General features: G+C 46.1%; 1 protein-coding gene across 2 annotated transcripts in view; it reads right to left on the reverse strand.

Annotated features, from left to right (window-relative positions):
- Positions 1-16,161, reverse strand: part of slc38a5b (solute carrier family 38 member 5b) — a 44,118-nt gene that overhangs the window by 14,690 nt on the left and 13,267 nt on the right. For both annotated transcript variants that reach the window (XM_041273845.1, XM_041273846.1), the window contains exons 2-6: positions 15,858-16,049; positions 13,459-13,546; positions 12,314-12,429; positions 612-685; positions 40-132 (exon numbers count right to left, since the gene is read on the reverse strand). In XM_041273845.1, coding sequence (XP_041129779.1) covers positions 40-132; positions 612-685; positions 12,314-12,429; positions 13,459-13,546; positions 15,858-15,952 — 466 coding nt within the window. In that variant the 5' untranslated portion in view covers positions 15,953-16,049. The remainder of the gene's footprint in view (positions 1-39; positions 133-611; positions 686-12,313; positions 12,430-13,458; positions 13,547-15,857; positions 16,050-16,161) is intronic.

The raw sequence follows: 16,161 nt of genomic DNA on the forward strand, positions 1-16,161 counted from the left end.
TGTCAGTGTGACCAGGAAAGATAAAGCCTTTGTACTTACCTCCAATATTGTGCATGCTGATTATCAGTGCTGCCAAAATTTTACCCGGGTGTCCAAACGCCCTGTTACCCAGCTGCTCATAAGCCCTGATCCCTGCAAAACAAAAAGAGAAATTTAGTGGTTGCACTCTGGTCTACCGGCTAGACCTAAAGATGTTTGAGAGCAATTCTGGCTTTTAAAAGGTGGATTGACTGCCAATTCTATACAAAATGATTCTGAACTAAAGAAGAATGCATTAGTTAGGACGATATGATACAGCGAATATTGCCTGTGTCCAGGTTCGCCTTACATCAGAGCTGGGGTCAATTACAGTTATAATTACAATGCTTGCATTTGAGTACCATTCACTGCTTCTCCTAATGCTGATGTATTTTCAACGTTAATTCCTTCATGCAACTTTTACAGGTTGGCCATAATTACAGCACAATCTGCAAGGAGAGTTTGATAAATAGTCCTTACTGCAATTATTTTGGTAGACATATATCTATGTCTGTAGAAGCAACAATAAAAAACAGAACATCATCTCTCGCCTGAGATCCTAGATAGTAACAAGAACTGGAAAGTAACCTTACCCACAATGCCGGCAGATTTCAACAGCAAGTGTATGGAGTACGCAGACAGGAGGGCAATACACAGTAAGAGAATTCTAGAAAACACAAAGCCCGTCTTTCTGTTAGATAAGCGGTGGTTGCAAGGTGACTTTTATAATAATATAAGAAAATAATATGATCACGAGGATACCCAACGTCGAGGTGGGATGGGTTTGCTCCACTGGATGCCAATTTTTCTATCGGCCACTGGGGATTGACACGTCAGATTTTTTCAGCAGATTGAAGTCTATTTAAATTGTTGGCCCCAATCAGAATTGCTAGAGAGTGCAGTCATTTCGCAGTTTCCCTGTGCTTTACAATGCAGTTACCATACCATGCTTTGGAATATGCTTTGCTTTATAATGCTTATCTATGCTTTACTGTACCATGCTTTACCATGCTTTCATTTTACTTATCAGTTAGAATAGGTAATACAATTTGGGATTTCTCAGTTGCCCATAATACCTATTGGGTTCTGTTGTGAATAGTCCTGGCAATTTCTGTGCAGAGACAAAAAAGCTACAGTAAAATAAGAAATTAATTGTGTAAAATGCCACACCTCTCTGTGCTTTATTATGCCTTACTATGGGAAACTTTTATAAGGATGAGTGTACCATAGTTTGTTTTGTAATATGCTTTAACAGACCTCTCTGTGCTTTACAATGCTTTCCTATGCTTTACCAGGCTTCTCTGTGCTTTACAATGCTTCCCTGTGCTTTACAAAGCTACCCTATGCTTTACAATGCTTCCCTGTGCTTTACGTTGCTTCGCTATGCTTTACCACACCTCTCTGTGCTGTGCAATGCTTCCCTATGCTTTACGATATCTCTCTGTGCTTTACAATGCTTCCCTATGCTTTACTAGATATCTCTGTGCTTTACAATGCTTCCCTGTGCTTTACCAGACCGTTGTGTGCTTTACAATGCTTCCCTATGCTTTACCATACCTCTCTGTGCTTTACAATGCTTCAATGTACTTTACCACACCTCTCTGTGCTTTGCAATGCTTCCCTATGCTTTACCATGCTTTCCCTGTGCTGCATTCCACTTTGCTATGCTTTTACGAAGGGCACTTTCTTCTTTTCCCCACCTCTTTTCCCAGTCTCCAATCAGGTTTCAGATTGCCTGGTTCCAACCAATTAGAGCTACAGAGAGTTTCTAACGGTGAGTATTGGGCTGGTATAGTATTTCTTATAGCAGAGATTAGCTCAGGTTAAACAAGTACTGCAATCCACTAATCTGATTAGAGTCCAGGCAGACGAGACTCACATGCAAGGCAATTGGCTTTCTCTTCACTACTAGCAAAGCAGGGTGGCAGGAACCTTAACTACTACAGCAGACACCATTCAATCTGCCAGCAAACTGCTATTTTTAAAAGTCAATCTGATCTGCTGTTCTAAGCACTACCCCAGCTCTAGGTTTATATAAGACTGCTTTCCAGCCTCCAGCCTTCCCTCTTGCACATCTTCTATAATATAGGAAAACAAGCTGATTTTTGGTAACACGTGTCTCTAACTACTGTGTATTTTGCATAGTAGTTACTTAGCAAATACACATGTACTTATGCCTCATTACAATGTTATTATGCATAGTGGCAGTGTACTGTATGTGTACAACTTTTTGCACGATATGTGGAATTACACAATTGTATCATAAAAGGGTTAGTTAGGTTAGTTAAATATTTATTAGATATAAATGAATCCTGTTTTAAATATCATTACACACAGCTGTAACAATTGCTTTATTCACACAATGATTGTTTTGAGATTCAGCTGTTATTAGGGAGCTTCCCTAAATCCCTTGTTTAGAAAGATACAGGGTTTTAATGCTTGTGACAGAGTGGCCGTGTGGGTGCGTGCATTCGCTGCTGAGTGACAGGCAGCAGAGCGAGAAGGGGGTTGAAGTTGATATGCCCCCCGCAGGCGAACAGGGTTTATTTACATATCAACACACTGAAGAGCTCATGTGACACTACCAGCAATGGCAGCGCATGGTTTACATACAACACAAACACCGGTGGGGTCTACAATCTCTGAACTAATCTTCTCTGTTCAATAATAAACGAACTTCCAGCTACTCACTCGGCTGTCGGCGGTTTCATCTCGCTCACATCCTCTTCGGTATCCAACCCTGGTTCTCTCTCTCTCTCTGACACACACGCGCACACACACACACACACACACACACACACACACACACACACACACACACACATTGTATTTCTATAGTACTGATTGCACCGGGGTGAAACAGTTAGCTACAGCTATGAAGTGGGAATGCATGTATTTGGGGAATATCCCTACGTATAAACACAAAAGGCATTTTATGGGTAGCATAAAATAAAAGAAAATTATAAGACTATAATTCTTTCTAAAGAATGTAAATATATGTCTAAATACATTACAAACTGACGTTACAGTTTTCCCTAACACTGTCTTTGATATACTAGAAGGCTACTGTTTAGTTTGAATGAAAAACAGGGACATTTCTTTTTTTGTCAATTCATTGAAGCTGTAACATCTCTGAAGCAGGTAAAATATGTATATACAATCATTATATATATATATATATAGATATATACACACACACACACACACACACACACACACACACACACACACACACACACACACACACACACACACAGTACTGTGCAAAAGTTTTAGGCAGGTGTGAAAAAATGCTGTAAAGTAAGAATGCTTTCAAAAATAGACATGTTAATAGATTATTGTAATTGTAACAGGGAGAGATCTGTGCTGACTCTGCTGGCGTGTTCACGGGCTGCAGGAAGAGGGCGGCAGTCGCCCAACAACCGCCTGTGAGTCATGGCAGTGACACGGGGAGGTGGGAAAGTGTGAGTGTGGACTTTCCCCCTCTCTGAATGGCCGAGAGGCGGGTCTTGGGTGATTGTCGGTCCTATAAAGTAACGCTCTGTTGTTTCCTCAGGTCTGCCCACTTAGACGCGCTAAGGGTGCGGACACTTTGATTCAGGACCGGGAATCAGCGAGACAGAGAGAGAGAGCGGGGAACCCTTGGGCAGACCCCGGCGTATTGTGAAAGAGCAGGCGAGATAGCCGAGAGAGTAGGACGGTGATCCGGGTCGTGCGGGTAGCGGCGACCGGGATAACGCTGCCGAGTGCAGCACCTTTTATTTGTAGTTTTATTACTGTTTTATTTTCCCTTGTTCTTTTCGCCTTCTGTTTTCATTATTATTTCTTTGAGCACCTGCGAGTGCATTTGCTGGTCGTGTACCAGCTGTGGTATTTCCGTGGTGCTGTCTATCATCGTTGATAGGCAGCCCACGGTCAACAGTGCCCTCTACCGGAGGGAAAAATTACAGGGAAAGGAAAAGAGCCGGCCTAAAATAAAACTGGGCACCTGTGTGGTGTTTTCCAAATACACCTGTCTGTCTCCTTGTCAGTGAATTACCCACACCCCTTCCACACGTGGTGTCAGAAGTGGGATTCACTGGCACTGCCCCAAGCAGTGCAGCTAGAGAAGGAGCAGACTAGCGATGGATGCGACTCAGTTTGCCGCAATGATGGACCTCCTGCGCCAGACGCTCACCGCGGCAGTACAGGGGGCGGCTAGACCCGCAGCTCCAGACCACTCCATCCAGAGACCCACCAAAATGACGGCCGAGGATCGACCGGACGCCTACTTGGAGGTGTTCGAGGCTATGGCGATCTCGGCCGGATGGCCCCAAGCCCAGTGGGCTAGCTATGTGTTGCCCCAACTCACTGGGGAGGCTCAAGCAGCTGCGAGGACGCTGTCCCCGGAGCACATGTTGGATTACCCCCGGCTGAAGGCAGCCATCCTAAATCGTGTGGGGGCCACACCGGAGGGCTACCGGAAGAAATTCCGGGAGGAGCAGTTTGCGGCAGGGGAGCACCCACGAGCCATCGCCCACCGTCTGAAGGATTACGCCATGGGTTGGTTGAATCCTGACCTAAACACCAAAGCCAGGGTGGTGGAAATGATCGTGGTGGAGCGCTTCCTGGAGTGTCTAGCCTCGGGACCTCGGCTGTGGGTCCAGCGGCAGGCACCAGACACGCTGGACCGGGCGGTCGAACTTGCCGAGCAGTACCAGGCAGCGGAGCCAACGCCTGCGAAACTGCCCGGGAGGAGTGTGGCTGCTGGATCGTCCCCTCAACTGGCCCCGGAAAGGGCGAAGGGACTGGGGGGAAGGGGTAGTCCAGGATTTGGTCGGGGGGTGTCGGCGGGAGCTCCCGGCCCGGGTACTGGGGCAGGGTGGGGATACCCACGGGCTGCTGCAGTGTCGGACCGGGGTCTCGCGCGGACGCCTTATCGGCGAGCCCCTTTTATGGCTCCAGTGTTTCCCCCTCTTTCCAAAACTTCGGGGAGAGAAACCAGCCCACCGAGGTGTTGGACGTGCAGGGAGGTGGGCCACCTCTCCCGGGACTGCCCCGTGATGGAGTGTGACCTCAGCCGACCAGGTAAGCACGTTCAATTACCTCAGTCACTTCAGCACACGGGTTTTGTTATTCCTGTGACAGTGGATGGTACAAAAACCCAGGCTCTCCTGGACTCAGGGTGTAGTCAGTCTCTGGTACAGGAGAGCCTAATCTCACCGGGGCATAAACGTATATTGGGACGGGTGCATATTAAATGTATTCATGGGGATGTCCGCTCCTATCCCAAGATAAATGTGTGTATGACTATTGGCCAGCAGGTGACGCAGGTGCAGGTAGGATTATGTCCTCGATTGCCGGTACCAGTAGTTCTGGGACGGGACTGTGAGCAGTTTAAAGATTGGTTGGCTGCTCTGACAGCCCCGTCTTCTTTATTGGCTAAGAAAGAGGAAGTAATTGGAGAGATTTTTCCCTTTCGCGATCCAGAATGGTTTTGCCATAGATTTAAACCCCGTAAAACTAAACGGGAGCGTCGGATCGCTAAGAATGAGGGCTGGCAATGGAGGGAGTCGGAGAAGTTTCAGGTGGGGGCGGTTGGTGAAGAGTCCGGGGGGGAGGTCGCGGAGCCAGCGCAGGGGTCTGGCTCGGCTGCCTCTGCTCGGGACCGACCTGACCCCGAGTTGGAAGCCATGGGAGCTGATTTCTTAGCTCGCTCCCGTGACTTCCGACTCGAGCAAGGGCGTGACGACGTGCTGGGCAGGCTCTTTGACCAAGCAGCGGTGGTTAATGGTCGGGTGGTCGAGCCCAGACGCGCCGCCACGTACCCCCACTTTGAAATTGATCGAGACCTACTGTACCGTGTTGATAAATTACCCCAGACCGGTGAAGTGCGTCATCAGTTGCTCATTCCTCAGCCCTTTAAGGAGGATTTGTTGCAGCTGGCTCACGCTATTCCCCTGTCTGGTCATTTGGGAAGGGATAAAACTAAAGCAAGGCTTGTGTCACGGTTCTTCTGGCTGGGGCTGGATGGCGATGTTAAGCGGTTTTGTGAGCGTTGTGGGGAATGTCAGAAGGCCAGCCCTAGAGCCGTTCCACGAGCCCCACTGGTGCCTTTGCCCCTAGTGGAAGCTCCGTTTGAGCGTATTGGGATGGACATAGTTGGGCCACTAGAAAGGAGTGCGGCAGGATACACCCACCTACTTGTCATTCTGGATTACGCTACGCGTTATCCAGAGGCAATTCCCCTCCGATCTATGTCCGCTAAGTCTGTTGCCAACGAGCTTGTGAAGGTTTTTTCCCGGGTGGGGATTCCCAAGGAGATACTAACCGATCAAGGCACCAATTTTATGTCCCGACTAATCCGCGGAACATGTAAGCTTTTGGGAATTAAGACCATTAGGACCTCTGTGTTTCATCCTCAGACAGACGGTTTGGTGGAACGCTTTAATAAGACCCTTAAGAACATGTTGCGCAGATTTATTCGTAGTGATGTGCGTTACTGGGACCAGCTGATTCCTCCCCTTCTCTTTGCGATCAGAGAGGTTCCCCAGGCTTCTACGGGGTTTTCACCATTCGAGCTGCTGTATGGGCGGAGACCCCGGGGCGTGCTCGATCTGGTCAGAGAGATGTGGGAGGAGCAGCAGGACAATTCGACCAATACAGTCCGGTATGTGTTGGACCTGCGCAAACGTCTTGAGTCTGTTGGGAAATGGGCGCATGACAATTTGCAGCAGGCGCAGCACAGACAGGAGACACAATATAACCGAGGAGCCCGGTTGCGCACATTTCAGCCGGGGGATAAGGTACTTCTATTATTACCCAGTTCTGAGTCGAAACTCTTGGCTAAGTGGCAAGGACCCTTTGAGGTTACACGCCAGGTTGGGAAGGTGGACTATGAGATCTGCCAGCCGGAGCGACGGACAGAGAAACACATTTACCATATCAATCTTTTAAAGCCTTGGTTACAGCCAGAGGCGTTGTTAGTGGCGCATGCAGATGACGTCACGGACCTGGGACCTGATCTTTCTGTGTTGGCAAGAAAAGGATCGGTACAGATTGCAGAGAATCTGACACCAACGCAGAAATGTCAGGCTCACGGTCTGGTGGCAGAGTTTCCTGACGTGTTCTCTTCAGTCCCGGGGCAGACTCGAGTAGCCCATCATCACATTGATATTGAGCCGGGGGCGCTAGTTCGCCAGAGGCCGTACCGTATACCTGAGCGTAAAAGACAGGTAATAAAAGCGGAAATTGACGAAATGCTGAGACTGGGGGTAATAGAAGAGTCCCAAAGTGACTGGAACAGTCCGATCGTTTTAGTCGATAAGCCAGACGGGTCAACTCGATTTTGCATTGATTTCAGACGAATCAATGAGAAATCGAAATTTGACGCTTATCCGATGCCCCGAGTAGATGAGTTGCTGGAGCGTCTAGGCACGGCTCATTTTATGACGACACTGGATTTAACGAAGGGGTACTGGCAGATACCCCTGACCCCGGAATCTAGAGAGAGGACGGCGTTTTCGACTCCCTTCGGGTTGTACCAATTCAGGACCATGCCCTTTGGGTTGCACGGAGCCCCCGCCACTTTCCAGCGGATGATGGATCGCATCTTGCGGCCCCATCAGCAGTACGCCGCTGCTTACATAGATGACGTGGTTATCCACAGTGAGGATTGGCCGAGTCATCTGTGTAAGGTAGCGGCGGTGCTGCAATCCTTGCGGGAGGCGGGGCTCACTGCTAACCCAAAGAAGTGTGCCATTGGGAAGAGTGAGTCGGAGTATTTGGGGTATCGAGTAGGGGGCGGCCAGATCAGACCGCTAGTTGCTAAGGTGAAAGCCTTGGCTGACTGGCCGGTTCCTACAACCAAAACCCAGGTGCGCTCTTTCTTGGGACTAGCGGGCTATTATAGAAAGTTCATCCCGAGTTTCGCTACGCTCGCTGCTCCCTTGACAGACCTCACCCGGAAGGCTGCCCCAAATACGGTTCAGTGGACGGAGTCGTGCCAGAGGGCCTTTCTCGCCTTGAAGCGGAGGCTGTGTAGTAAGCCAGTACTATGCAGCCCGGATTTTGGTAAGAGGTTCACCCTGCAGACGGATGCGTCAGAGACAGGTCTCGGGGCAGTGTTGTCGCAGGAGGTTCGGGGAAGCGAGCACCCAGTCCTGTATATCAGCAGGAAGCTCCTTCCCCGCGAGAAAAATTATAGCACCATCGAGAAGGAGTGTCTCGCGGTAAAATGGGCAGTCGAGTCACTCCGGTACTACCTCCTGGGGCGACACTTCACCCTGGTTACAGATCATGCCCCCTTAGCATGGCTTCACCGGATGAAAGATAGCAACGCCAGAATCACACGGTGGTACTTGGCCTTGCAGCCCTATGCCTTCAGGGTAGTCCACCGAGCAGGAAAGCTGCATCAAAACGCAGACTTTTTCTCTCGGGAAGGCATGGGGGTGTAAGATTTTCGAATGAACCGGTGGTGTCATTCTGAGGGGAAGGATATGTAACAGGGAGAGATCTGTGCTGACTCTGCTGGCGTGTTCACGGGCTGCAGGAAGAGGGCGGCAGTCGCCCAACAACCGCCTGTGAGTCATGGCAGTGACACGGGGAGGTGGGAAAGTGGGTGTGTGGACTTTCCCCCTCTCTGAATGGCCGAGAGGCGGGTCTTGGGTGATTGTCGGTCCTATAAAATAACGCTCTGTTGTTTCCTCAGGTCTGCCCACTTAGACGCGCTAAGGGTGCGGACACTTTGATTCAGGACCGGGAATCAGCGAGACAGAGAGAGAGAGCGGGGAACCCTTGGGCAGACCCCGGCGTATTGTGAAAGAGCAGGCGAGATAGCCGAGAGAGTAGGACGGTGATCCGGGTCGTGCGGGTAGCGGCGACCGGGATAACGCTGCCGAGTGCAGCACCTTTTATTTGTAGTTTTATTACTGTTTTATTTTCCCTTGTTCTTTTCGCCTTCTGTTTTCATTATTATTTCTTTGAGCACCTGCGAGTGCATTTGAAGGTCGTGTACCAGCTGTGGTATTTCCGTGGTGCTGTCTATCATCGTTGATAGGCAGCCCACGGTCAACAGTGCCCTCTACCGGAGGGAAAAATTACAGGGAAAGGAAAAGAGCCGGCCTAAAATAAAACTGGGCACCTGTGTGGTGTTTTCCAAATACACCTGTCTGTCTCCTTGTCAGTGAATTACCCACACCCCTTCCACAATTATATTTATCAATTAACAAAATGCAAAGTGAGTGAACAGAAGAAAAATCTACATCAAATCAATATTTGGTGTGACCACCCTTTGCCTTCAAAACAGCATCAATTCTTCTAGGTACACTTGCACACAGTTTTTGAAGGAACTCGGCAGGTAGGTTGGCCCAAACATCTTGGAGAACTAACCACAGTTCTTCTGTGGATTTAGGCAGCCTCAGTTGCTTCTCTCTCTTCATGTAATCCCAGACAGACTCGATGATGTTGAGATCAGGGCTCTGTGGGGGCCATACCATCACTTCCAGGACTCCTTGCTCTTCTTTACGCTGAAGATAGTTCTTAATGACTTTCACTGTATGTTTGGGGTCATTGTCATGCTGCAGAATAAATTTGGGGCCAATCAGATGCCTCCCTGATGGTATTGCATGATGGATAAGTATCTGCCTGTACTTCTCAGCATTGAGGAGACCATTAATTCTGACCAAATCCCCAACTCCATTTGCTTAAATGCAGCCCCAAATGCAGCCTCCACAATGCTTCAAACTTGCAAGGAACTCCAGTCCTTCGGCGAACAAACTGCCTTCTGCTACAGCCAAATCAAATTTTGACTGTCCAGAGCACCTTTTCCTGCATAGTTGAGTCTCTTGGCCTTGTTTCCACATCAGAGCTATGGCTTTTTGGCCGCAAGTCTTCCATGAAGGCCACTTCTGACCAGACTTCTCTGGACAGTAGATGGGTGTACCAGGGTCTCACTGTTTTCTGCTAATTCTGAGCTGATGGCATTGCTGGACATCTTCCAATTGCGAAGGGAAGTAAGCATGATGTGTCTTTCATCTGCTGCAGTAAGTTTCCTTGGCTGACCACTGCGTCTACGGTCCTCAACGTTGCCCGTTTCTTTGTGCTTCTTCAAAAGAGCTTGGACAGCACATCTGGAAACCCCTGTCTGCCTTGAAATTTCTGCCTGGGAGAGACCTTGCTGATGCAGTATAACTACCTTGTGTCTTGTTGCTGTGCTCAGTCCTGCCATGGTGTATGACTTTTGACAGTAAACTGTCTTCAGCAACCTCACCTTGTTAGCTGAGTTTGGCTGTTCCTCACCCAGTTTTATTCCTCCTACACAGCTCTTTCTGTTTCAGTTAATGATTGTGTTTCAACCTGCATATTGAATTGATGATCATTAGCACCTGTTTGGTATAATTGTTTAATCATACACCTGACTATATGCCTACAAAATCCCTGACTTTGTGGAAGTGTACCTAGAAGAATTGATGCTGTTTTGAAGGCAAAGGGTGGTCACACCAAATATGGATTTGATTTAGATTTTTCTTCTGTTCACTCACTTTGCATTTAGTTAATTGATAAATCTATCTATTAACATGTCTATTTTTTAAAGCATTCTTACTTTACAGCATTTTTTCAGACCTGCCTAAAACTTTTGCACAGTACTATACATTTTTGCTCAAAGAGCCAACTTTGTCAAGGAAAAGTGTGTTTGAAAACATACTGTGGAGGAACTTATAGACGTTTGATGCCATGGTAACCACACTTACCATGGCATCAAAAGCCTTTAAACAAAAAATCAAAACAGGGCCAATGTAACAATTTTACTGTTTCTGAACGGGACAAAAAAGGAAGGCTGAAAACTGGAACACTCCCAGCTTTCCAGGGATGCCGGGTAACCCTGTGCATATTAAAAGTAAAAGTAATTAGATATAGAGGACGCATGGTGAAATGGGATGAGGGATGTTGGCTAGTTGACCAAGTCAGATCACAAGAGCTTTAACTGCGATATATAAATAGAATTTTTATTACCAAATTGAATCTCACCCCACATAAATCCTTAAGCAAATTGGGTACAATTGAATTCAGGAGGCTGACAGTACATTAGAGAGGCATACTGATCAGAACTGAAGCTCCAGTTTCAGGTGGTAAGAAAAAGACAAAACTCCCTCCCAGTCCCTCAGCTCTAGCCACTAGACCACACTGCTTCCCTCCCTCCCAGTCCCTCAGCTCTAACCACTAGACTAGGCCACATTGCTTCCCTCCCTCCCAGTCCCTCTGCTCTAACCACTAGACTAGACCACACTGCTTCCCTCCCTCCCAGTCCCTCAGCTCTAACAACTAGACTAGACCACACTGCTTCCCTCTCTCACAGTCCCTCAGCTCTAACCACTAGACTAGAACAGACTGCTTCCCTCCCTCCCAGTCCCTCAGCTCTAACCACTAGACTAGACCACACTGCTTCCACAGTAGCTACTAGTGCTACCACTGGACATCCAAAGAAGGTAACTTGTTTACAGTCATTCTCTCTGACACATAAATCCATGCTCAGGCAGGACTGGATTTATTAAAATAGCCATGACTTGGCTCTCTGAACGTCTGACGTGTGCGACTGCAGCTCTCCTGCTGGGAATTTAGCATTTGATTAAGCCAAGTTAACACGACCCCCTACTATGGAGAGGGAAAACAGAAGCTGCCCACCTTAACTGCCACTTGGCTGGGGGCCATCCACTAATCTAGGCTGCTGAAAGTCTGGGACAGATTTTTGGCAGATTTTATGAAATATTGTATTGGCAATTATTATTACAATGTAGAAGTTTCAGGGATTAAAAAAAAAAAGATAAATAAGGACTTTAGGTGACACTTTACATTAACTGTATCTAATTACTGTGTATTTATATAGTAGTTACTTAGTAAATATGTGTGTACTTACACATAATGACAATGTTATTTATGCATAGTTACAATGTACTTAATGTGCAAAGAAAGAGAGTAAGCATTTTGCAATGGAGGCACAATGTAAACTCTCCCCAAAAGCTGACTAACCAATTCTTGCTCTAGAAGTTACAACATTCAGACTCCTATCTGCTCAAGGTTATGGAAATACCAACAGCTTGTGCTGAAGATTTGAATTCCCAGGCTTTTACATGAATTGGGAATCTATTTACTTTTTTTTTTTTTACAAACAATATTTATAAGCTTCTAGTATCCCCTATTATCCAGACATTGCAATATCCTGACTAGAAATCAATGAACTCAACGGGGATGAGATGCAGCTCTTGTGACAATACTGAGGAACGATTGATGATGTGAAAGCCGACAGGCTGGTACTCACACAAAGAGCACGATGCCAGTGTTCGACATGGCGTACGCCAATCCCAGAATCCCACTGCCCATGATGGCATTACTGAGGTTAAACACAGACATCCCGAATGATGTCTTCCCTTCAAACTGAAAGAAACAGGAAACCACATCAGTATCTCTCTTCATGTTTCAATTGTCCAGCTGAGATTTAGCGCATGGAGTAGGACGAGAGAGAGAGAGAGAGAGAGAGAGAGAGAGAGAGAGAGAGAGAGAGAGAGAGAGAGAGAGAGAGAGAGAGAGAGAGGGCATACATGGAAGCTAAAAGTTTAGAACAGAAGGTAGGAAGCCCTTTTTGGACAGTTATGAATGCATGCAATTGCCCAGCGGTTCTCCAACTTTCTGGAACGTGCTCCTTCGTCTTGTCTGGGATACTTGCCTCTCCCCTCTCTCCTTCCCTCCACACACACTGCATTGGAACAATTTTTAAAGTGGGGGTGCTGAAAGCCAGTCACAAAACTATAACCCCTGTATAGGATGGAAGCCATGCAATGCCAGGGGGTGCTGCCTTCATCCAATAATATACAAGCTTAAAAGGCACCAGTCAGATGCACCTAGAAACTTTGACATGCCTGGAGGTGTCAGGAGTAAGATTTCATTGAAGTTTAATATGTGTGTGGTAATTTTTATACATTTTGTCCTGAATCTTCTCACGTCCCTCCAGGATTCATTCTGTGCCTCCCTTGAGGGGCGCACCCCCCAGTTTGAGAACCACTGGAACAGCCTACCGGGTGAGCAATTATGAGCAATTCCCTTTAAGAAATTTGAAGTTGTGAGATATTAATTAAATGAAATATGTTAGTTATGTGACGTAAAACTAATCAAATCCTGCCGAGATCAGATCACTCAAATCCTTTATCTTTTAGCTGTGATTATTTTATCCTTCTGATATAAAATCATTTTGATTTCACTGGCTTGTTTCCTTAGAAATCTCTGTTGTGAATAGTGGGATTGTAGTCCGGGGCAAGATGTGATCTCTGATTAAACTCAGCAAAGAAATATATTACCCAGTTTGCACAGCGGTAGTCAGGTCTAAGGGCATGTCACACATGTTAGACAAATTGTTTGCATTTCCTAGCTTTGCCACATTCATTATCCATTCATTCATACAGTACTCACATCTGTAAACTGTGTCCTTTTCTTTCCATCAGTTTTGTGTGGTAAAAACTCTTCACATTCTTCTTTGGCTGTCCCAGGCACTTCATAACTGCGGGAATAAATGCAAGTCCATTAAGAAATTACATAGTTTCTGATCCTTTGTGTAGAGACTCTAGGACAGAGGGTAGGAGTCACTCCTTCACACAGAGAGTGGTGAGGGATGGAATGGGTTACCTAGTCATGTTGCTGAAGGAGACTCTTCTTCACACAAAGAGTGGTGAGGGGATGGAATGGGTTACCTAGTCATGTTGCTGAAGGAGACTCTTCTTCACACAGAGTGGGGAGGGGATGGAATGGGTCACCTAGTCATGTTATTGATGCTAAGTCACTGTGATCCTTTAAGACCCGACTTGACAAAGTTCTGAGATCAACCAGCTACTAGGAACCGGATGAGTGCTGATGGGCCTCTTTGGGTAACACTTTTCATTAAGTGTCTCTGATTATTTTGTACTTAGTAAATACATGCACACTTACACATAATTACAAGGTTATGATGCACAGTTACAATGTACTTAAAGTGTAATTTGTTTTTGCACAATATAACCCTAATCCCAACCCCTCTATGGCAGGGTAAAGTATTCTCCCATGTTCAGCCTCCTGACAGGTGGTGACGCTGTGTTCACTAACTCCCGTTGCTTACCAATCTAGTATTCGACCATCTTGGTAGAGGAAAATCGCACATGTGCTACAGACGCCATTTCCTTACACCATTGTTGGATTAGCTGCACCCGTTTCTTAGGGATAGGTGCAGAACTGATTGAAGGAGTGGAGTCTGGAGTATATAGGGGAGGTGTGCTTGTTCGGGAGTTAGTCGTGCTGGGGGATCCCAGGAGAGAGGCTTGGAGCCACACTCTACACAGCGAGATTTACGAATTGCTTGCTAAGGACATCAATCCTACTTTGGACTCGTTACACGAAACTACCCGAGTTCTAGACTCTAGTCGTGGTTACCCTTCTGCCAAGTCTTGCTTTTCCATGGATCCCTTGCCACTGTTGGTACTTACACTGGCTCATTCACTGGCTGTTGATGTCAGTGCCCGGTACTACCAGTGTATTTTGTTTGCCTTATTTATTTTGCCTCACCCCTGTAAATATTCCCATTGCAAGACGCGTATGGTCTAAATAAACACTTGATTTTGAACTGCAATGCTTGACTGTCCAATCTGTGTACACTGTCCTCCATCCCCTAAAGTGCAATCTCCCACACCCCACTAACCCTAACTCTATACCTAACCTCCCCCTAACCCCTTTCTGATACAACTGTAAAAAGATTTACACATTAAGTACATTGTAACTATGCATAATAACATTTAATGATGTGAAACTGCACACGTAACTGCTATGTACATACACAGTAATTGGAGACACTTCACGTAAAGTGTTAACCTATAAAAGGTTGCACCCTGCTGTTATGAAGCCATGTTGCAGTATAATATAAGTGGGAGTTGCTGACTCTCCTAAATCAACAGCAGCTCTAATTCCAGTGCAAGGAGAGAAAGAGAAGTCTCTTTGTTAGGCTCCCTGGCACTCTGAGAGATTAGCAACTTACCCTCACACAAACTTACCCAGTACAGACCAGAAACCATACTAATACAACTCACCCACTATTAGAGCTCAACGTCCTTACAGCTCACTTGATTTGCTCTTATGTTTCTGAGTGATCCACGTCGAATTAATACAACAATACTGCATCTTGTTTATTTCTGTGTCACGTTTCTTGTACAGAAGTGGCTTTTCAGATCTAATTGTCTGATAATGATCTTTGTATTATGGGCTAGATTATCCAAACAAGATAGAGATCCGTTCCTGATTTTCAATTCCAATTTTTTGGAATCAGTTCTCAATTCCTGTACCTTAGAAGAAACCTGACTTGGATTTGATATTTTAGAGTCAGAATAATTGCTGTGATTGTTCAAAAAATGTCATTGACTAACAGTGACTTTTTTAATGGTATTTTATTTGAAGCTGTTAGGACAGAAACTTCAATGCTACAGATTAAGCTAGAGAGACTGCAAGAAGAAAGTACATTGAAAACACATCAGTCATAGGAAGCCGTGACTGATACAGCTGCAGGGATTTTGAATTCCTTTAGAAGCAGGGGTTTAATTGGTTGAATTAAACAATTTAGAACAGGTTTGGAACAAAGACCAGCATTGGATGGCCACCTCATGTCTAGCCCTAAGAAAAATAGATACTACCAGCTCTATACTTTAGTTATCTCTATTACAAGACAAGGGGCTTTATTGTTAAAATCCTGCTTTAAATTGATATCAGATAAGCGGCTTCTGCCAAGTCTGACTTCAACCAAATCAGTCATTCTAAACAGGTGACTTTCGTGACTTCTCTGTGTATCAACTCACCCGTCTTCCATCGTGATTTTCTCCGGACCTAACTCCCCCCCATGATTCCCGTTTCCCATCATGCCTTCTGCTTCAGAGAGTTTTTCAAGTTCCATTGTGATGTTGTTGACGGTGAGAAGTCAGTCACTAGATTCAAAAGTCAGACAGATCTTGCAGGAAACGTGGTTTAGCACTCATTCACTAAAAAAAGATCTGCAATGCAAATACAAAGTATTGATGTCAATTATTTGTGCCAGTGATTGGTGTTTTCCTAAACCCAACAGTACTGCATATATAGAGAGGAAAGCTTTATCTATACATGTGA

The sequence above is a fragment of the Polyodon spathula genome, chromosome 16, assembly GCF_017654505.1.
Source record: "Polyodon spathula isolate WHYD16114869_AA chromosome 16, ASM1765450v1, whole genome shotgun sequence".
In the NCBI taxonomy this organism is placed as follows: Eukaryota; Metazoa; Chordata; class Actinopteri; order Acipenseriformes; family Polyodontidae; genus Polyodon; species Polyodon spathula.